This window comes from Cyprinodon variegatus, unplaced genomic scaffold, assembly GCF_000732505.1.
Source record: "Cyprinodon variegatus isolate N-32 unplaced genomic scaffold, C_variegatus-1.0 Scaffold72, whole genome shotgun sequence".
NCBI lineage: Eukaryota > Metazoa > Chordata > Actinopteri > Cyprinodontiformes > Cyprinodontidae > Cyprinodon > Cyprinodon variegatus.
In genome coordinates this window covers 733,542-756,695 of record NW_015150525.1, presented here as the reverse complement: position 1 = coordinate 756,695, position 23,154 = coordinate 733,542, and the positions used below count along the sequence as shown (strand labels likewise).

Genomic DNA, 23,154 nt, shown 5'->3' with positions numbered 1-23,154 from the left:
CGACAGCGCGACCTACAGGCCTGGCATACATTTTGCAGCATTTTCATGCATTCGTGTGGAGGATCACATTTATTTTACGTCTCCGTCTTTACGACAAACAATCTGGAAAATATTACCGTTTTGTGTTCGTTTTGACTTCGTGTGGACGGGGCCCCAGAACGATCCAGGTTGGTTGTTTTTGTCAAAAACTATTTGACCATGTGTCATTTTGTAGCAGACATGAAGAAATCATTGCTTTTCAAATGATGTTTCTTGGACATTTAAAAAGAAAGTTATTAATATTTACATTTAGAAAAATGAATTGCTGTTCCTCTTCCAGGCATGTAGGTGGCAGTAAGCTCAACATCAGAATCACAACCAGACACTTCATTTTCGTTGCTTTCTCTGTGATTTCAATCTCTTCTCTGTAGTTATTTTTATTAGCACTTTATGGCGCATACATTTTTCCCTGTAATTATGGTTGGTAGACTTACTAATAGAAAAAAGAAACAGAGGCCATGTGTAACGTAGTTTTGATACTCTAAAAATAATTGCAGAAATGAGCACAATTTCGGCACATAGTATTAGTTTAGTTGATATTTTCTTAAAAAAATGCCAGTGTCCACATTTTTAGTGTCCTTCTGGTCTCAAAGAATCAGTGTGAGTTCTGGGCTGGTTTAAAACCCGCCTGCAATGTCTTGGGTAAAAAGGGGGAGTAAGGTTTCCTCCCAGCTAAAATGACTCCCACTAATTATTACGCTGGAGCCTTAGATGAGTGAAGAACACTTGAAGCCCTTCACTCCCGTCCCTCTTCTCCCTCCTCTTTCTCCCCATGACTGCATCCTCACCCTGCTTTCTCAGCATGCTCCGGGACACACACTTATGCACAAACACACAAGTATTAACACCAAACCTTCAGCTGATACAAAGCAGGTCTTTATTCTCATGGATGTGTCTACGTTCTCTATGTTTTTGCACCTGTGTGTGCGCGCACCTGGTATTTCCTCTTTTGAGCACGTTACCAACCACAAGCCTCGCTCCTTTTGGCTCGCCATCTTTTTTTTAAAATAGTTCTTCCCCTCTCTAATGTTACTTTTTTTTTCTTTTGGACCACGAAAGACAAGCAAAACCTTTCCTCCAGATTCCAACACTCTCCATTTTGTCTTGTCAGTTTGTGTTGGATCCTCATTTCTGTATGTAACATATTATTTTATATATATCAAACCTTTTATTTCATTTGTATGTATATCATAACAACTCTTGTTTTGTTTTTTTTCTTTCTCCAACAGTTGGAATTGGCTGTCTGTGCCATTGTATTAGGCTATTACAGGTTTCCCTGTCATCCTGTCTCATTCCCTGCTAGCTAAGGGATTGCTCTAGAGAACAACCGGCTGACTTTTTAATTAATCTTTCTTTTTTTTTACTCTTTGGAAGGCTATCAAATGAGTCAAACTTTCAATTTAATGGTAAACATTAAAACACAGAATCTGCATGAAGAGATGACAAAATCTGTCTCTGTTTTAATAAAAAAGAGATTAATGAAACTTTGTGAAAACCTATCTCACAAAAAAAAAACAGTGTTTTCAAGGGGTTTGTCAAGGTCTCTGTAAAGGTGCTAAAAGTTTTTCATCACAAAAGGAAAAATAATTTATTTAAGTATCCAAACGTATTGTTTTTTTTTAATGCGTCTTTGATTATTTTAGGTTGAGTTGATCAGGCTTTTCTGGATTTTATTAGATAACAGATCCACTGTTTGGGTTTTTTGTTCTTGTTGAACAACATTCAGCAGTGAAAAGGTGACTTATGGACCTAACAATCCACATTTAGCTCAACAGACTACTTATCAGCTTCTCTCTGAATGATTCATGTAAACTCTCACTGATAGGCAAGGAACTTTTGCTCAGGTGCTCTTGAAATTATTTTAAAAACACAAACCAATTTTTCAGGAATATCCCAGAAATCTCCCCTTTCCGCTTTTTACCACAACGAAAAGTTCTATTTTAGCACTCCTGGATATATTTGCTTTATTTTTCCCTCCCTTCTGGAGTCTTTCACCTAAAGGTGCGGTGTAGACTGCTGTGTGTGCTTAAACACCGTGCCGGTGGGCACTGGAGCAGAAAAGACACTCTAGCACGCTCTCTTCAGCACAAACTGACACAAAGAACTCCTGACAGAGCCGTCTTTACCTCCGGGCCCTTGGGAACCTGAAATAAATCACAGCCATATTCCCATCCACTGCCATCACTTCCCTACGACATGGAGACAGACGGATGGGACTATGCATGAGAACCAGTGGTGGCAGTATTATGCTGTGGGGAAATAAGGGAAAGTTAATGGAGAGCTAAAATGATGTCCTTCGTAAAAGAACACCTGCTAAATGGGGTCGTGGTTCACCCTCCAGCAAAATGACAACCTTACAACCGAGCGGTTTAGATCAAGGCAGGAAGATGTCCTAAAATATAACAAGAGTTTTTTGTCAGAGGAAATGAAGGTAAAAAAGGGCAAGTTAAGAAGCAGCATGGTGGGAGAGGGTGGGGATTAGGGGAGAGGGGCATTTGTGGGCTGGAAAGAAGAAGCAGAGGGATGAGGGAGGGGTGTAAAGCTGAGACGTGTCAGAAAAGGGCGCCTGGGCCTCCCTGTGGAATGTGGCCTGTCTGCTTCTCCACAACGAACAGAGCAGGAGGAGAGAAGGAAGACAGAGGGAAGGAAGAAAGTTAGCAGAAGGGGGGGGTTTGCCCCATCATCGAGGTGGGGGGGAGGACTATGAGCAGTAGTAGCCGTAGAGTAGGAGTTCAGCAAAGAGCGCAGGGCACTTTGTTGAGGTGCCGGGTGTGGACGTGAAATGATGCATAGCAGAGGAGAAATGTAAGCAGGATAAATCCTAACAGACCTCAAAGCGTATGTGTGTGTGTGGCTGGGCTGAGGGCGCTCTGACGAGAACCAGGTGTCTTCAATTCTCCTCATGAGTTCAAGTCTCTTATACCTGTTTTTTTTTTTTTTTTTGGAGACTTTAAACGAAGCCACTTCCCTCCGTCTCCTTTTTCCTCACCATCAATTAATTGCTGTTTGTAACTGGTGGCCGATGGTGTTGTGAGGGGGTGGGGAACAAAAAGCTCTGTGTTTTGGGGGGTATCAGGGAAGAGGACAGCGATGTTCATCGTTTCCTCTCGGGGGAGGTGGGGGTGCCACTCATCGGTGGACTAAACCAGCCGAAGAGGCTTTTATTTTACTCTCCCATCTGAACAGAAAGTAAGCGGGAGACTCTAGCAGCCGTATCCCTTTTTCCTCCAGGGGCCTAAAAGGAACATTGGTTGAGAAAAAAGGCAGTTTTAGAAATTGGTTTGGAGCTTCGATCCCCACTCCCATTTGTCATGTTCTAGTTTTTTTTTCTTCTTCCTTACTTCTTCTCCTGTGTGTCCACACGCAAAGCAGCAATCTTTGTCTCCTGCTGCCCCACACACACAGGCTGGCAGTTACACACATGCAGAGAACTGATGTGGGTTAATGAAGGGTGTAATTAAGGAGCCGCAGTGATGACTGGAGATCAGGAGGAACCGATACAGATCTCAGATATACACAAACACTGATGAAAGATAGCTGCTCTCTCTGTGTGCACGTTTCTGCGGAGAGCTTTGCGGACAGATTTGTGGTCGGTGTGTGTATGTGTGCGCTAACAGACTTTGAGGGATGCTGCATGATTCAGATAACGTATGGCTTCCTGTTAGAATGCCTAGACTCAATAATTGGTGCCTGTATGGATGGAGGTGGGGACGATTTGGGGGTGTGCGTGAGATCTTTCAGCCCTGGTAAAAGGGACGCTTATGGCTTCTGTGACCCCCGGCTTGCCACAGAGTTCACTTTAAGGTCATGGAGGCAGAGGACATGAAGGTGAAAATAAAATAAAATAAAAACAAGTAATACTTAACAATAAGGCTTACCTTATAGACAGCTATATATAATCTATTCATTAATCTGTTAACACTTAAATCATTCATAAGTGTTTATTATTGCATTAATTAAAGACAAAAGACAAAACTTAGCTGCAAAATAGTGAACCTACTCTTTTCATCTTTATATCTCATCTAACATTATTTCTATTCAACATTTCAGATAAGTTTTTACTTTATGAAGCTAATTTTTTTTAAACTGTCTTTTATTAGGAAGCTTTGTTTATTCAAATATAACAATGTACTACTGTTTTTTAAACCAGCATATAAAAAATCACATCCTTAGAATAATGGTAAAATACTCTTGAAAGTTTTCTTGTTTTGTGTTTTAAATGGATGCTTGGAAACGAATAATTAATTGGTCGATCGATAAGATCAATTAAATTTAGATTTATTCATTTATTGATATCTTGAATTTTTAAAATGAATTCTTTTTAGGAAATGTAGCTTATCTTTGTAGGAGCTTATTTTCACCACTTGATCAAAATTTATTAGCAGTAGAGTTTTTGTAAAATAAAGTTTAACGCAAAAATCTTTAAAGATCATAAAAATAGACAGGACCGTCATGGAAACACATTAGAAACAATCAAACTAGGTGAACCTGACACTTTAAACCAATAAAAACAATATTAATACGATAAAATGTCTTTAATTGTTGGGAAATTTGTTAACCGTTTTAAAAATGAGTGTAAGAAGTGAAGAAATAGTGACGCCAATATTAAACAACATTATCTGAAGGATCTGTTGTCAGTTTTTAAATGCTGATGTATGTTTCCGTATGTTGGGGTCTGTGCCAAAAGCTAAAGTATCAGTTTTATCTCAATTTAGTGGAAGAAAATGTGAGCCAAACGCAGCTTTTCATACATCCACCCGCTTGACACTTGTTCTGGACAGTAAATTAGTCCCAGGCCTCCTTTCTGAGTCCTGTCACCTTTTAAAAGCTTTCCCTTCTGTCTGGGCCAGTTCTTCCTCTACATGTGGGAGGTCAGCGTAGTGCACGGGTCACAGGAGGTTGTGCTGAGAAGGAGGCGGGGGCAGTGGAGGTTGCTTAGCTTCCAAGAACACCCACTGCTCTGACCAAAAGAGATACAAAGAAACCTATAGAACACCAGTTTCCGGAAGGACTCCAGCAGCTCCAGTTATCTGTCTGATATGACCTTTGATTTCTGTTTTCTAAATGGATCATTCAGCTATCACTCAAAAAGGGAGATGATGAAACGAAATATTACAAGTTTAGTCTTTTTCTGCCTACTCAAGTTTAGAGTTGTTTGCCCTTCGGCACCACGAACATGCACACTCTCTGCACCACCTGCAAAAAAAAAAAAAGAAAATATCCATAGTTTTTTCACATGCTGCCATCTTCTGCACACTTTGCATTCATTGGAGTGTTTTTTTTTCTTTTTTTCACTCTCTAAGGCCATAATCTGTGATTTTGCAATACTGCATTGATGAGAACCCATAAAATATTTTTACAGCTTTTTTTTCACCCACCCCATTGAACGAGAGTTAAAGAGCAGATATCCTGTCAATCTGGGTCCTTTTCATGTACTTGGCTTTTGTGTGTCTTTTCTCTATAACCTTCATGGGATGTATTTGCAAAAAAAAAAAAAAAAAAAAAGGCAAGCTGTAGTTTGACACAAATCTGGAAGTTTAGCTGATTTTCAGTTTTTTTATGTTAGCTTGAGTAAAACCTGCAGAAGTTTCTGGAGAATCAGGTTTATTGGTTTCGAAAGTGATTTTGGAGGGAAGGTTGTTGTCGAGCTACTAGCCTGGAGATGGAACAAATGCTCCAGTGGATCAGATCATCCAGCATGGAGTCAGTCATGGTCGGGAGCCTCCTCCTAGTTCGCCTTTTAAGTCCACCTGTACATGTTTGTCCTGTTTCTGCAGTGGAGACTGGATTAACTACATACACCTTGGCACCTGAAGTGTTATTGGGTTTGGTTACCATGGGAATGTTTGGAGGTGCTTTCATTGGGTGGGCCTGCTTAGATGTTAGATGAATACCAAACAGGTGATTCTTGCATGATCTAAAATGGGCATTTCTGATTAAATAAAACTTTTCTTTTATTTAAAGAAATTCAGAGTTAAAACAGCTCAATCATTGACTCGATTCACTGATGTTTGGTCATCATGGCGGAGACTGAAGCCGGAGATCATTTTTACTGCTTTCCTCATTCAGCTGTGATTTTCACAAAGTCAAGTTTAGTAAATCATTTAATGACAGTTGAAGAAAGGTGTACTATTCGAAAAAAGTTAGGAGAGAGGACTCCATTTCCTTCTTCTGTAGAATAAAAGACCCACAAAAGTCAACTACATAAAAGGACACCAATAATGAAGGAAATCTTTCAAAAAAAGGGAAATCTTTTTACCTTTCATCTAAGCTGTCCTCTGCCTTCATTGACTGGGATTTGCAAAGAGTGAAAACAACAGAAGCACTGGTACTTTAATTCGGAAACTAATAATGCAGATAATGTCACTGACACACAAGACACACAGATCTGGTAATAAATACATCCTGGGTTAAAATAAATTATTGTTGCAAGCAAATAACACACTTTGTAAAGGATGAAAAAAAATAGTAAACTGAATTTAAACAAAAAAGGAAATAAAAACTTTGAAAATGGCTTTAAAAAAAAGATTTTAAGAATAACTTATCTGTTTTACAGATTTAAAATTTTCAAAATAATATTTTCTTCAGATTGAGATTCATGAATTGCCTTCTTTTCAAAAAGTGTTTTACAGATCAGTTATCTTCAATTCTATTGGTGGGCTTTCCTTTAGAGTAAGGAATAAAGACGTTTTTATTGGTCTGCATGGATATAAAAAAAACTGTGTTTGTATTGGACTTAAAGGAAGAGAATGATTCCTTAAAAATGCATTTTAAGAGGAATGAAAAACTATTGGAAAAAAGAAATTAGGAAAAAAAAAGTGAAATATAAAATCTCTTTATAAAAAGAAAGATGTAAAATTTGAGAAAAAAGGTGAAAAATAAATAGGTTCTTTATTTTTCCACATCACTTGAGACATGATATATCTAATTTTGGCAAATGTACTTTTCTCCCTCAGATACTGTGATGCATAGATGAAAGTTATGTTTACTTCTAAACGAATGTCTTTGCAGACATAATAGACTTAGTTGCTGATGGAGTTTAAGCCTCAGTCAACAAACACAAGCTGAGTATTCTTGCCATGACAAAAAATAATTCTCTGTAAGAGAATTTCACCAAACAAAAAGATCAGGGCCAAGCTGTGAACCCTGTGGCACTCCATAATTGACTCTAGTAAGATAGCAAGACCTGTCATTGACATCAAGTGGTATCTGTCAGACAGATATAGACTGATGTTCCTTAAATGCCTACTCTATAGAGAGCAGTGTGCTTTTGCTCTAAGAAGGTTGCAAGTACCCTGTTTGATCCACATTGCCTCCACTCTGGCTTCCTGAGCAAGACCCTTAAGGGCTGGTTATACTCCCGCAGCAGTGTGTCGCAGTGAGCTTATCGCAAATCTTTTTGATTTATGCACAATTTTGAAGCGTAGTCTGTGCTATGTTATTATACGCTGCAACGCAAGAGGGCCAATCAGGAAATAGCTGTGGGTCTAAATACGGCCGAGGCGGTGAGGAAGTGAGGGCAAGTTTGTCTGACAACGGAGGGACATGAGGGCGAAAAAGATCGGGGATCCAGGTGGAAAAGGGTTCCAGCGTTCTCGCACACCTCGCTCTTCTAGCTGGTCCATCTTCACGCGTCATTTTCCACAATGGTGATCATACAAACAAAACAAGCTGGTAAGGTACCAAACAGGAAATACATATAGAGTAGAGCGGATGTAGATTTGACCAATCAGAGGCCTCCTGTCTGCGGCACTGTCTGCAGTCACCTACAGTAACTGGTTTCTGACCATTAACCAGCCTTTAACCCCACGCTGCTCCCCAGGCGCCGCACAATAACAGCCTGCCGCTCTCCAAGGGGATAAGTTAAATGCAGAGGTAAATTTCTCCAATTTCAGGTCAATAAAGTTCAATTTTTACAGCATTTACAAGCTTCTAGAAGAATATTGCTACCAAGTGTGTCACAAAAGACACTGAGATCTTGCAGGATGAGTCTGTTATCTGAGACTATGAGGATGTCTTAAGTGAGTTTCACCAATGCTGTTTGGGTACAATGATGATCTCTGAAAACGTGACTGAAACTCTTCAGCAAGAGAGTGATTTCTCTTTCCCAAAAGCCCCATATCCTTTGTTTCCCCAACTCCAGATTCATAAAAAAAAAGGTGGACGCAAATGGAGGGGGGGGATCCTAAAAAGACAAAATGTGCAACGCCTCTGAGGCCCACGAAGCAAGCAGTTACCCTGGAAACAGTTGAGGGCCCAGGATGCACACAATGAACATGCACATATACACACCAAATATACAAAAGCTGCAGAGGCCTAAAGTGTTGCTAATTAGCTAGTCTTCGCTGGCCCTTTGTGCCAGCCATTTTAAAGGAGAGATTAGAGTCAACGGGGAGGAGGAGAGGAATGTAGCTCTTCTCTTTCTGTTGTTTGCCTTCTTCTTGAGCTCAGGACCAGAGCATGGCCTACCCTTTCTTTGCCTGGTCAAAAGAACTTTAATTTCCTTTTAACTGTTAGTTTCAATTTACTAAACAAGAAATAGGCAAAAAATAACGTTGCTATTACAAATGATAACAAAATCCAACACAGAAAATGTTTTGAAGACTTTTGATGAAAGGTATGAGACAATTTACACCATTTTAACTAATGAGAAAAATCTCTGTTCTTTAAATGTTGGGTTTAATTATTTTTTAATGAATTTAAAATTAAAACAAACAGAACTGTTGAGCTCTTCTACTTTCTACCAGGTGACTAAAAATGAAACTGAGTTCAGCTTTACTAATTTGGAAAAAAAAGGGGAGATAAATGTATCCCAGGTTTGAATTATTTTTAAACATCAAATTCCTCTAAACATCTGAATGAACAGAGCCTCTTACAAAATCTCATAGAGCAGCATACACTTCCTGTTTTCCTCCCTTTTTTGTCTTTACTTAATGCTCCACCTCTCTTTCTCTTTTTGTGGAAGTTGAAAATCACTTTTTTAGATCTTTCAACTTCTTGCACAGCAACCAGCTATTGTTGTGCCTGCCCTTTTCCGTTGTTTGTGTATGCGTGTTGGGGTGTGCGGTGAGTCCTGGGTGTGAGGGCGTGTCTCTCCATTCCCCCCTCAGCCACAACCAGGTGTAGAAACTCTCTGAACCAAGAAACATGAAAGAGTTTTATTTGCATTGAAGCGGTCTGCCAGACCAATACGTTTAAAAGCCAATCACTTAGCTTTGTTTTTTTTCCTCTTCCTTTCCAGCCAATAGGTGTCTGGGTGTCCACATTTGTCTTTATATACATGTGCACATTGCAGACAGTCTCTGTTTGTCTATATATGTGTTTTCCTTATGTCTCTAAGCCAAGTCTTGGCAGCATGTGTTATTAGTTGGCTTTTTACCCCCATATTTTTTTCTCCTTTTTTTTTTTTGGTGGGTTATTAATAATAAGAGTTAAACAGTTTCCATATGTGAGGCCTGGTTGCCAGGCTAGTGCCGTCCTCATCACAGACTGGCCCTAAAAAGACTCCCTTGGTCCACTTAGGTCGAGCAGAAGCAGCAGCTTAAATTCTGGAGGTGCACCAAAACCAAGGCCTAACACCTAAAAAGGGGCCTTCCAAAACTAGTTAGCTGTCCTACGTTATATGGGATTACGCTAAATATTGCAAGACGCTCCGTCTGCCTGTCTGTGAAAGTGTGTGTGTGTTTTCCTCTTTGGGCTTGGTCTGTCTGGAGTAGGACCTTACTCTCCTGCCAAACGAGCTGTGTTGAAAACCGCAGGGAAACGGCATATGTGTGTAATGTATGACGTGTGCGTGTGTGTAGGGAAACTGCTGTAGAGCTATTTGCCGTCAATTAGCTGCCTGGACTGAGATGAGGCCTACAGTAAAGAGGGAGTAAGGGATTTCCTCTCTCTTTTTAACCATGCTCACCTCATCATTACCTTTAATTGTCTATTTCTTGATGCTCTCTCTGCCTTTACTTGTCAGAAAAACAAGCTGCAGGAATCTCTTTAGGAGGCTGTAGATTTATTTTTTTTCCAACTGGGCAGATGATGATAATGATGATGAATTGTGTCATGACATAAAGCAGCCCAGAGCATTCAGTCAGCTCCTTTTTACGACCACGAGTAAACCCCTGTGAATCAATAGAAACGTTAGATCAGTGTCAGGAGGTACAGGAGGATTTTTTTTTTTTTTTTTTTGTTTCGCCAAACAGTTCTGATTTGAGAACCATCTGGAAAATGGCATCATCCCAGGAGGTTAGAGCAGGTCCCCTTTAGTGAAAAAAAGCATATGAATTAAAAAAAAGAAAAGAAATCCCAAAACCAGCCAGGGTTTTCAAACATTACAGCATATTTTGAAGTTCTTTTGGAGTTTTGCAAGTTTTTATTGGATTGGCTCTTGAAGGCGCTCTTTCCTTTCTTTAATGGTCAGTCTGGGCCCAAAGCAGTTTGCTGCAGTCGTTTTAAAACCTCAGCGTCTCAAACGATGCTTTTATATAGCGGAAACATTACATTAAATAGCTGAAAGGGATCGCTGCCGGTAGAGGGTTTCCAAGGTATCGGAGATTATTCCTGCCTTGTGGCGTCCTAGGCAGATTGAGACGTTTAGTGCGTTCTAAGGTCAGTTATTTTGGTGGACAACTGCATCCGGTGAAAACAAACGACAGGAGGGCTGGTTTAAGGAAAGCCAAAAATACCTGACTAACATAAGAGAAAGAGAAGTTCTACATGAGGGAGAATTTAAACTAAAGTGGATAGGGTTATGGCAGAGTCTAGTTTATTTGTAGCCCACCATGAAATTGCCAGGCTTTAGAAAGGATGTGGTTCAAGTTGCCCCATTCCCTGTGCCTCTTGGAAACTCCTGAACTTCTGTAAGCGTACATGCCGTTTCCCTTTTTTTTTTTTCTTTTGCACCCTGTTGAATCAACTTTCAACAAATCATTACACAGCTGAATGAAAAAAGCACTGCGGCTTTATTGGCTGTTCTTCTAGTGAAAGGTATAAACAAGGATTTAATTAGCCGTGGCGACGTTTCTGAAAGAAAATCTTGTTTACATCAATAAACCCAACATCATTCAAAGAAATAAGATACAACCTTTCTTACAGCTTATTGTGTCTGTTCAGAATTATATCCAGTGATATAAAATATGCTTTCAATGCCTATCTGATGTCGATCTCTTCATCATTAGCTTGTTATTAAGGTACTGATAGGTAGAGGTTTGCCACAGGAATCTTTTTGGGACCATTAAAGAAAAAAAAAGGCTTTCCTCATAAGGCCAGCAGCTGCATTCACTAGACTTGGCTTTCATTTGTAAGCCCGGACAATCTATTTTGGGTGTCTGTCGAAGCCGTATCTGCTGCATGAATTTACTGCGACGATTGAGGGTATGGGCAACAGATTTTAAGAGATGAGAGGGGAGTGGCTGGGGCAAAAGAAAGACAGAGCGATTTGTGAGAAATTTATTGTGAGCAATGCATTATATAAAGAGGAGCAAAGAACAACAGGTGATATAAATGGAGTCAACAAAGAAGAATGGATTATTTGTATGTGACTGGCAAACATTATATACACCTATTCTATATCTCGGTTGCTTTTTGTTTATGGTTTTGTAATGTAATACAAATTGTGGGTCTTTTAATGCTGTTGGTAACAGGCGACACAAAGTGGACAGTTCATCTGGCCGATTGCACACAATTCTGATGCTACGTCCACACAGTAAGCAGCAGGAGCAGCAAAAATGCAAACTTTTTAATGACTACTACTGAACCTACCTACCCACTGCCAATTGTACCAAGAAAATGTCTCCAGCATCCATACACCACCTGCAAGTCTGATTCGCTGATGAGATGGTTTTGATTTATTTAGATATATCTTATTCTTTATTTTTACAGTATTGTTAAAGCGGGATGAAATGTAGCATCCATTTCCCATTGTCGGCTGACAAGAATAGCAACAAGAATGGTCCTCTATCTCTTTTAAGTTTTCAAATGTTTTATTAACTACTTACAGTAGATACTTTTCCCTTCCTAGCATCTCAAACTCGTCTGTTCACCTCTGACCTTACATCCAAAATATATATTTTTTCTATTTTTGGAAAACCTTTTGTAAACCTGGAAGGCTGCTTATTCTTTTCTGAGCAGCCAAGTCGTTCAGGACTAGTCAGTCTGTCCCAAACAATAGCGCCATTTCAAAGGACCTTAGATTTCCACTCTTCCCCGTTATTAGGCTCAATTTGGACTTCAACAAGATTCCTAGATGCCGTACGACTGATTGGCTTGCTCTGTGTGTTAACAAAGATTTGAACAGGTGTACTGAACATTGCATGTGTTACAATTGGGGTCAAGGGGACCCTTGACCTCTAGAGATTAGGGTAGACCTGAGTAGTAGAGCTCACCCTTACTGTAAGTGTTTGTTGGCATGAATAGCTGTCTCTACAGGTGGGTTATCACTTCAGTTTGCTCTCCATTACTTTCTTTATTGAAAACTAGATTACATTTTGTCTTAGGTTCTTTTCATCTTCTTTGTGATCATGAGTACCCAAATAAGAAGGATCAATCAAAGATAAGGATACCTAGAGCTAAGAAAACCTGTTGATCCTTGAGGAAGGAAGCTGCAAAGGGAAATACATTAAAGTAGTTACAGGGATCTGTGGAGCTGGAAGGTGCTTTTAGGTAGACAGGAGCAGTACAAATGGATACAAGAGATCACTGGGATCACCCATGGGGACGGCAACAATGCCAGAGCTTTATCCCCGGCTTTCAGCTTTAATGACAACACTTCAGGACTGAGATATACGGAGACGGATATAGGAAGAAAAAGAAGAAGATCCACCGCTCCTTTCTGAACCCGGTCTCTCTCACTGATCCAAAATCAAAAAGCTTGCAGACCTGTAGAGAAGCAGCTGGGTGTGACGAGCTCTTTGCTGCATCTTTCCCCTGAGTCTGTTTAGCGCTCTCTGTCTTTCTTTCCCTCCTGTCGAAGAAAACAGAGAGAGGGACGGAGAAGGGTAGCTCTACTCTCAAGCCTCCCTTCTTTCCCTGTCGAGCTTGCACCAGACTAAACTGTTGACTGTGTGCCAGGGGGATATCTGTTTGGCCTCAGAGTCTGGTTTTCCTCCTCTGCGGACAGATGAAACACTCAGCTCCTCTCTCATCCTCTCACATGCTCCTGTTTTTCTTTTCCTTTTCAGCCTAAAAGCAGAGAAATTTGATACCACCTGCTTCCCCCCTTGGCCTTCCCAGTTCCCTCCTCTTCCTCCTTCTCCCTCAAGCCTCAAGGACAGCCCACTGTCTGCCCTGAGGGCTGTTTATCTTTGGGGTGGGGTTGGGGGGTTAGAAAGGGGGAGACGGGTTTGTTTCGTTTCGCCCATCAACAATGGACCTCAGTCAGTGCTGACGGATTACTCCAACATATGGTACCCACCTGTCTCTCTGTCTCCCTCTTCCATGGTCTCCCGTTTGGATCTCTTTGCTCATTTCTATGTTCTCTTTGCACTGTCACCTGAATACACGGCGAGGATTAGAGGCCAGATTCATCACAAACACAGGGAGACCTGTTTGCTTTGGCAACCTGAGCCATGTACGCGCTAAAATGCACTTTTTTTTGTCGTTTTCATACATGAGATTCAACTTATTACAACAATTTGGAGTCATATTCATTGAGATTTCTCTGATGGATGGGCCAAACGCTGACGCATAAGCTTTAAGATCATCGCACAAGTTTGGTAAAACAAAATTCCTGCCGTGTTTTTTTCTTTTTTTGCGTCGTCTAAGCCGACCAGCCAGGCTTCTCTACTTTCAAAGGAAGAAAGAAAAAAAAGTCATTGGGTTATTTTTTTAGGATTCCTGCTAAGGGGAGAAAGTAGCCGTAACTGTGAGTACATATGTAAGTGTGTGTATGTGTGTGAATATGCAGGTATGTGCATGTCTGACCCTACTGAATTAAAAAATGCACTGTTATTAAAGGCTGTGTCAGAGGCGATGATTTACAGAGGGGCGCGATGACAAGTCAGAAGAACTCACACACCGAGCTGAAACGCTCACACTCACCGGCGCGTTCACACTATGCTCGGGCCTCCAAGCTGAGCGGTGACCTCCTCACCCCTCCTTCCCCTTCCTCCTCCTCCCCCTTGCCTCCCTCTCACTCGCTCTAATAAAACCTGTCTGACACCGCTGATGGGTGCATATGTGTGTGTGCGCACCGCGGCAGCACAAAGACTCTGTTGTTGGGCCTCCCTCTTAGGCCTCCCTCATATTTTCTTTAAAGGTGCAGTGCGCCCCCAAGAATGCCACAAGGGTAAAGGGGAGTTTTGGGGGGGGGAGTCTTTAAGGAGCTGGTGTGAGGGTGGGTGTGTGTTGCTGTGTGTGGGTGGGTGGATGTTCTGCAGAGAAAAGCCAAGGAGTGAATGCGAGGAGCAGAAATAAAGGAGAGAGGTCAAAGAAGAGAAGTGCTTCTTGACAAAGTAGACATGAGTGGATGTCTTTGCTGGTGGTATGTGTGTGTGTGTTTGTGCGTGCATGTTCATGAGATCATAGGTGTATACATCAAACCGTTATACCTTTTTTTTAATGCTTTTATACTTTTAAAAAACAGGTCTTATTTAGCTATTAACAATTGAATCAAACACTTGTTGCAAACCGATATGAATAAACTAGCTTAAACAAGGTAATGTGTGTGGGCTCTGCCGCAGAAACACTGCAATCCCCCCCCGCTTTGTGGTTTTAGCCTCAAAACTACCAGCTCACTAATTTATTCCAGATTTGACCTCTCTTCAAATGTTGCCGTTTATGCAACTTGCAATCTAAAGGTGTCAGTTGAGGTCTTGGGTGAGCAGTTTTGACAAGATATGCATTTGCCAGATGCGTTTTCTGTCCAGTGTTTAAAAAAAATTGACTTGTGTCCCTAATTCTACTTTATATTGTTTTTTCAGCTAGTTACGTTGATGTTTCTGAACAATTTAAAGGTAAAAAGAGCTTAATTGATGCTGTAATTGAGTGTTTTAAGACAGAAGAGACGTCTTTGTTATCAAACTCTGTCAACATCGAGACAAACAAAAAGCTACTTCCTATCTGACCTTGCAATAAAATGTTTAAATACAGACCATAAGTGATAAGCTTATAGGAATCAGAGACTTATTGTTATTGCTTCTGTTTTTATCTTATTATGACAACGTTATCCAATGGTTTTCAAACTTTTCATGGTGTTCAGATTTTTGACAGATGAACAAAGAAATCCTTAAATCACAAAACTACCACTTAACTTGCTATCATTTAGGGGTAGATGTAACTTACTGGATTCATAAAAGCCCTTTTATAATGGAGCTTTAGAATTGTATTTAGATTGAAAAGCAAAAAGTTTCTGATTGTACCGTTACCTTAGCAATCTCAATAAAATGGTTGATCGGACTGAAAATAAATTGCTGAAGTACCAGAAAGGCAAATGCTGGACACTGATGTAGCTACTAAATAAGTTCAGATTGTGCCATAATGAAAACCAACAGCTTAAAGAACATTGCTAACACCAGTAACCAGTAGCAAGGACATGTACTCACGTCTATCAACTTAACAGCGACATCAGAACGCTCCCTGAGCTTTAGCTTTACTTTGCTCCAACTGTCATGTCGTTTTCCCAGCTCAACTTGACTTATATTCTCTTGGAATCAAACCTCTCTTCCTGCAACTTTTTACACTTGATAACAGACATTTCTGTTTGTTTTAGTTTTTCTTTCACAGAGAGAGCACCCCTCCACCTCCCCGAAATTGTAGGTGACCGCAGACAGTGCTGCAGATAACGTTGCAAGTAGGAAAGAAAGGAGGCAGTTGATTGGTCAATTCTACTAGTGTTGCGCCAATGCCATTTTTTGGCCCCGATACTGATACCCGATACCTGGCTGTGCAGTATCGACTGATACCGATACCATCTTTGTGAAATTTGATGTGTGTGTATATATTTGAAGAACTGCATACTACTTGGATGTAAAATAATTGCCATCATGGCTTTGTCAAGCTGCTGCCTACCTTTGTGAAGCAGGAAAAAGACTAATACAAAGTGAATCCAGTAGAACTTTTTATTGCCTACCTGGAATGGGTGACAATAGTTGAATAAACTTTTGGATCTCAAAATTGCATCAGTGCCCTATTTGTTGGTACTCGCCGATACCGATACCACCATTTTAGTTCTACAACAGGGCCCTGCCTCGATACTGGTATCGGTATCAGTGCAACACTATATTCTACATCCACTCTATACTATGTATATTTCCTGTTTAGTACCTAATGGCATAAACTCTGGCTGTAGTGCTGCCACAACGCCTGACACCCTTGGACACTATCCCAGTTGTAACACGCAGCGCCATGGACAGACTTTCGGGAACACTCATGGGTGAACTGTGTGTCGTCCGCCGTTGGATGAGGGGTTGTAGACGATGAACAAGCTGGTCAAACCGACACATGGACACCCACAATCCTAGCTAGTTCCTGATTGTCCCTCTTGTGTTGTAGCGTGGAATAACAAAGCGCAGACTACGCTTCAAAATTGGGCATAAATCAAAAATATCTGCATCATACCTGCTACAAGTGAACACTGCTGGGGAGTATAACCAGCCCATTATTGTTCAACACTCGCTCACCATAATTGCTTCTGCCTGTTTACCAATTGTATGCATGACCAGTGATTTAAATCGGTCATATGATGTTGATATACACATAAATGCTACATTTACTGACAAATTTAGCAAAAACATAGCTTACGAGAAAAGTAACAAATGCTGCAACAGGACGACGTAATTTATCATAAAAACTTTGTATGTAACCAGTTATGGGTGTATACATTTGAAAAATGTCAAATTATTGGACTATAAAGTTAATGATATAGAATATAGAATTTAATTGAGCCACTTTATGTCTTATGCTGGTGGTATTAGGACACAGGTACGGTTTACTGACAGTTAACTGCTGTGAATAAAGTTAGCATTGTTAGCTGTTTAGCTAATAGTTGGAAAAGTCTAGATTTTCAGCCATAATTGAACCTTCATCCTGCCAATTCTTTCTCTCTTTTGTTTATCTTGTGAAACAGAACCTTAAAATCTTTCTCGTTCCTCACTGAAATTTGACTAATTAGTTGCTAAGCTTTACCATACTTTATGAAAACCACAATGGGCGTCTTTTAAAGAAATAGGTAGAAGCACATTCCTCCTCTTTATTTATTTAATTTTTTTTTTTTTTTTTTACCCATTCTTGCCTTTGGGATATATATACATAAACACATCCATTGATACAAGCACAGGAGAGGAGACAGGCATCACCTCTGCTTTGGTTGTAGTGTTTATGAAAGCCATAAATGGCTCTTTAATATAGTGGTAATCAGGGTGGTAATTTGGGTGGAATTGTCCCTTATTGTTGCCAGACAGGCCTACTCAACTGCTGCCAACATACACTCACTCAGACACACACACACAGAGAGAGACTGGCTCTCGGGCAGACAGGGTGTTTGAGGAGTAATTCACACCACATGCCAACAAACTGGGCGGTTGTGTTTGTCTGTGTGTACGTGTGCGTAAGTTTGTGCCTGATTTAATGCTGAGGTCAAACCAGTAAAAGGGAGGGGCATTGTTCCCGCTTTTTTTTTTTTGTTTTGTTTTGTTTTTAGTTAAAGTGGTAAAATTAATGTGCGTGTGTGTGTGCCGCCTGTGTGAGTTTCAATTAAGGTCTCGACGAAAGTAGCAAGTGTGCTCACTGCAGATGGTTTTCATCACTCTGGCTGCACAGAGAACTTCTCTCTCTCTTTCTTTTGCCCCCCATCCCCAAATGTCTAATCTCCCTCACACTTTTTCTCTTATTAAACATTACTTAATGTACCTAAGCTTCTAATTTGACAATTTCTCCAATAACTTCTACGATACAGTCAGTTTTTTCTAGTTGTGAAATGATACTAGTGGTTAAGTAAGAGCTTCTGCTTTGGTATGGACTGTCTCTCAACCTGTCCGTTAATTTCTCAGACCCACACCCACACTCAGGGACTTTCATAAATCAATATTTACTAAGGAACCTTTCCCTTTTGAGTCACAGGAAGCAAATGTGCATCCTGCTGTCTCCCCTCTCTAACCCTCCGTCCTGAGTTTGCGTGTTCATGTGTGTGTGCGCTTACTGTACGTGCAAAAACAGCCCTGGTGTTATTAGATGGGTGTTTTCTTATTTTGTTTTCAAAGGGCTGGTCAAACATTCCCACAAGAAATGTTAAAAAAATAAAATAAAATACTGATGATGCATAATTTTACTTTTTAGTTAATTCCTTTGCAAGGACCATCAGGAAAGTGTCAAGGAAAAAGAAAAGGATGTGCTTAGAAAGCAGGGGAAATGGCTTAGTTTGCAGTATTGGTGCGGATGAATCGGCAACACCCAGGAGCAGGGTGGAAGAATGGAAATGGAGCCGTAGTGTAGATGGACAGAACTGCAGGGCAGGCAGGGGGAGGAGGAGGAGGAGGAGGTACGAGGAGTCGGAGCAGTGGTTAGTCACACAGCTCTTTCGGGTCTCATCAGGCCGAGCAGTTCCTTACATCACTGTGACAACACACAAACACAGTTCAGCGCACGCATGAAGACGGGCTGACACACTTCTGTCTCCAGGGATGTGGAGAAGCCACTTTGCGGCGTCCTCAGAGGAAAGAGGGACGGGGGTTATGGAAGGTGGAGTAAACAGAGAGAAACACAGAAAAAGAGAATTAGAAGACAGGATTAATTCATATCTACAGTCTGAAGCCTGTTGAAATGCTCATCTGTGAAACTTTGAGGCATCCAGCACAACGAAAGGCTTCAATCCCTATCCTAGGGATCTTTGTTAATCTGTTGCCTCAAATTAAAGTGTCCAGTTTTTATATTAGCATGAAAATAAAATAAAATAAAAGCCTTTTGATGTGCTTTGTGGTACGTTGGTTTATTACTCAACATATCATTAAATTGGATTAAAGTTTGTGGTTCTATTGCTGCAGAATTGTGAAGAGAGATTGAATGAAACTACATTATTGTTACGCAAACTATATTTCTTAAAGTGGCTGTTTGGTACATGATTAACGTCTGATTTTTTTTTTTTTTCATCTACTGCAGGCACTCCAGGCAGCCAGACAGTTCCTCCTCCAGCAGGCCTCTGGACTCAACTCCCCTGGCAGCAACGAGGTCAAGCAGAACCCCGTGCAGGTCAGAGCTCACACACATGGACGGGCGACCCTGAGAGTTGCTCTCTCCACTTCATGGACGTTATTTACCGGCTTCTGCATCGTCATTTTTCCACAGTCATCCTCAAAGATTAATCCTAAATCCACTCTTGTGTTTTTTGTGTGGATGTGTGTGTGTCTCTACTTCTCTTCCTCTCTCCCTCCGCCTGTGTGTGCTGGTTTGAGTGAATGAGGCTTTTGTAGTTTCTGGGTAGCGAGCTGTTTTCAGAGCTGAATACCACAGAAAGAGGAGACATTGAGGTTAGCCGGAGTGCAGGATCCCTGCTGAAATACACTTCAGCAGGCTTTAATCGCAAGCGGGACACAACCGTTTACTAAATGTGTGTGTTCTTTAAATTTGTACAGTTTTTTTTTACTGCGTCTCACATAAATAGAGTGGGGCAATAGGTCTGTTGGAGCAGTAAGCAGTCTGGTTATTGCATTACGCCTCTCTTTATTATGTCACTTAACAAATAGATGGATCATCACATTGTCTGGGAGAGGGACTGAGGCTGGAAGTCTTTGTGTGCAGTAGCTAAAGAAATTAGAGGAAGGAAAAATAAAACTTGTAAAAATATAAATCATTGCATGTATTTGATGACAAAAAGAAAGGTTTTAGTTACCAAGTGACCTCTTGGAAATGGGCAAAGACTTCCCAATGACAAATAAGGGAAGATTAAAATCTGGCTTTTACTGATTAATCTTTATTTAGAACCTGTGAATTGGATTTATGATGGAAGCATTATCTCTGAAATAAAATTTGTGCGTTTCTAAAAGAAAAAAAAAATATTTAGTTTACAAATATTCTTTATTGCAGGTTTCTTTATTTTATTAAAAAGTGAATTAAGGCGACAATACGCTAATGTTGCCGCCATGAACAGTTCCTCCTCTGGAAGATCTCCTGTTTTTCTGAGGAAGGCATTTCCACATAAACAGGACTAAATGCAGGTCAAACATGCATTTGGTTGACCTGCTTCATATCACCCCTCCTACATAAATGAAGCACAACCTTCCCCCTCATCCTCTTTTCCCAATCACACATACAGATACGTCTCTACCCGTGCGTCAACTCGCTCCGTCTCTGTCTTGTTTGTCCTGCTTGTTGCTGCCTGACCTGCAGAGCCTCTCTGCACTTGCAGGGCATGCAAGCGACAGCTCTGTTGTCTGAGCTGTCAGCTCATATCGCACCAACATAAACACACAGACACAGTTGGATTTACATGAGGGTGAGTGAGTGTTGGTGGTTGATCCCTCACAAAGCAAATGCAATCACTTTTATTGGGTTTTTTTATTCTTATTCAGTTGCTTTTAAATGGGATTTTATTGTATTACTAATAGGGCTGAAATAATACATCAATGGCGGTTAATCAAGTATTGAAATATTTGTCAATTAATTTAGAAGCAAAGAGACCTCAAACAAAGAGACATAAAACATGCCATTAGTTAAAAGAGCAACCTGCTCAGAGCAATAATCATAAATTCATTTTGCGATTATTAATTAGTTAATCAAAAAAAATTATCTACTAATTAATCGGCGAAAGAAATAGACATTAGTTGCAGGTTTGATTTTTTTAGTTCTAAAAAAAAAACAATTATTTAAAGTCCTAACAGTACTCTGGGCCTTTATACTGTATCAGTGTTCAGATTAAAGGTCAATTAAAAAGGTCAAAGGTCGCTTCTATCAAAGATTCAGGATTGTTTTTATTTTTAGGGCCTGATTTAAAATCAGATGTGATCATTTTTGGCAAATTCTGCATCTCTTTTACTCACAGATTTTAAATTCAGCTTTTATATTTTTTCCACAGTTAAAAATTAAGACATTGATCATATTAAAAGATATATTTCAGATGTCCCAATCTGACATGCATTATCGGGCAAAAAAAAAAAAATAACAGTATCAGAAAATCCCGGCCTGCATCTCAAATCTGTGATTTAAACATTTTGATGGTTTAGAGTTTATATAGCTGATTGGTTGAAGTGGTTCAGTTGTTTTCATACCTATTCATGTTGACTGTTGTTCTAATTTTTAGTAAAAACACCTGATCCAGCCTTGTTTTAATATCCCACAGTACATAAATGAATAATATATGATTCAGGCTCATATCATATCGACTCAGTACCTGTCAATACTGAATGCTGTGATAACACTATCATATTAAATTTAACGAAAAACCCTATTTATACTATAAATGTGTCCAGCTTACTGTTTAGAAGTTCTGATTCACTGTTATATAATAGATTAGTAAATCAAAAGTTAATTGATATTGAATAAACAGGAAACTCAGGGAATTCTTTTTCATTCCATTGTTTTCTTATTAGAATAACAAGAACAAAAACTCCTATATTAGCAGTTTTCCCCATTATACTGGTTAGCTTTAGCAGCCTGTGAATTATTTTAAGGTAAATATAATCTGATTCATTACATTTTTAACAACCCCAACTTTGCCTGATCAAGCATTCCCCTAACAGTAAACAAACTCCTTAATAATTCATTGAACACAACAGTTTTGTTGTGATGAACTTGGTTTTCTATTATTTGCTGAGGTTTAACGCCCTAAGAGGTGTTAAAGGTTGTCACATGTTTTAGTGAAGTAAAATGACTGATATCTGTGCAAAATAAAGTACACACCGAGCTCTTTTACTTAAAGGTATAGTGGAGGATTATTGTGAATTTTTGAAAAAAAAAGACCCACCCTCTCTATTTTAAAAAAGAAATGCACATGCAGAACCCTGTACTCGCTCCTGAGAGGGAATGCCTATTAAACTCGTGCAAGTGCGTGAACAAGCCCATTACTCCTTGTGCACGCTCTGTTTAAAAGTTGCTGTTTGCATCAATCATACAAGCTTACTTTCCAAAGGAAGATTTGCAATAAGGATGGCCTAACGTAAACAGAATGATTGACAGTTAGGAGGACCACTTATTTAGATGATCCACCCGGAAAAATAACGTCCTCCACTATACTTTTAAGTAAAAAAGTAAAGGTTTTAAATTTTACTTTAGTACAATACTGGTGAAAAGTTTTTGCCTTCATGACTTTATAAAAACATGTTTTTGTCAAAATAGTTATCTGAAAAGAAAACAGCTTGATTTTCCTCTTTTGTTCGCCGTGTTTCTCTAGAGAGACCATAAGAATCTGATCCATCATCTGCATTATTTCCCATCCTCAAAGAAAAAAGTGACTAGTGAACATCGGGGTAAATGAAGCAGACATTTAATGTGGTCATTTCTAAAGGTGACAGTAAGCCACAGTGCAGTGGCACACATCTGGATCAAAATGGCCGCCCCCAAGTTGGCTCCTGCTGCGCTACTCTCACACATGCAAATGAGCCTCAGCCAATAATGAGATATTTAGGAGCTTGATAATTAGATTTCTCTCTCTCTCTCTGAGGGGGAACGGCAGAGACAGACTGAACAGGAAGACTTTCCTTTTTCCTGTGTCTCGACTTCTCTGGAGAAACCTCCGTCTGCATTGACAGGCGCCCGCCTACTACTCCATACCCCCCCTCCACTCCCTCCCTGCCACTCTCCCAAATCATATTTCTTTTCTTTTTTTCATAATAGAGGGGAGGATCTGAGCGGAGAGCAAAAGAAACTCAGTGATTGTATCTTCTATTTGATTGGTTGCTCAAAAAAGGTTTGGCTGACTGTGAGAGATGGTATCAATCTACTTTGTGAGTGTGCACATCTGTGTGCACGTCTTGTATTGTCACAGGTCATGTGCAGGAGAAATTCAACAATGGCACCAGAATAGATGAGGACTTGCAGAGAAATGACACTGTGGGCTGACAAATTCCTGCCACTGTTGCTAAAAAAGAACGTCTTTTTTTAAAAGTGGTTATTTGCGAAATCCTTGGAGGTTTGTTAGAGGGGATTAGTGAACAAATAGCATCAGGAAGAAAAAAAACAAGGAACACAGGAGACAGA

The 23,154-nt window shown here is 40.1% G+C and overlaps 1 protein-coding gene across 3 annotated transcripts in view; it reads left to right on the top strand.

Annotated features, from left to right (window-relative positions):
- Positions 1-23,154, top strand: part of foxp4 (forkhead box P4) — a 138,062-nt gene that overhangs the window by 54,193 nt on the left and 60,715 nt on the right. For all 3 annotated transcript variants that reach the window (XM_015372452.1, XM_015372451.1, XM_015372450.1), the window contains exon 3: positions 19,123-19,212. In XM_015372452.1, the coding sequence (XP_015227938.1) occupies positions 19,123-19,212 (90 nt within the window). The remainder of the gene's footprint in view (positions 1-19,122; positions 19,213-23,154) is intronic.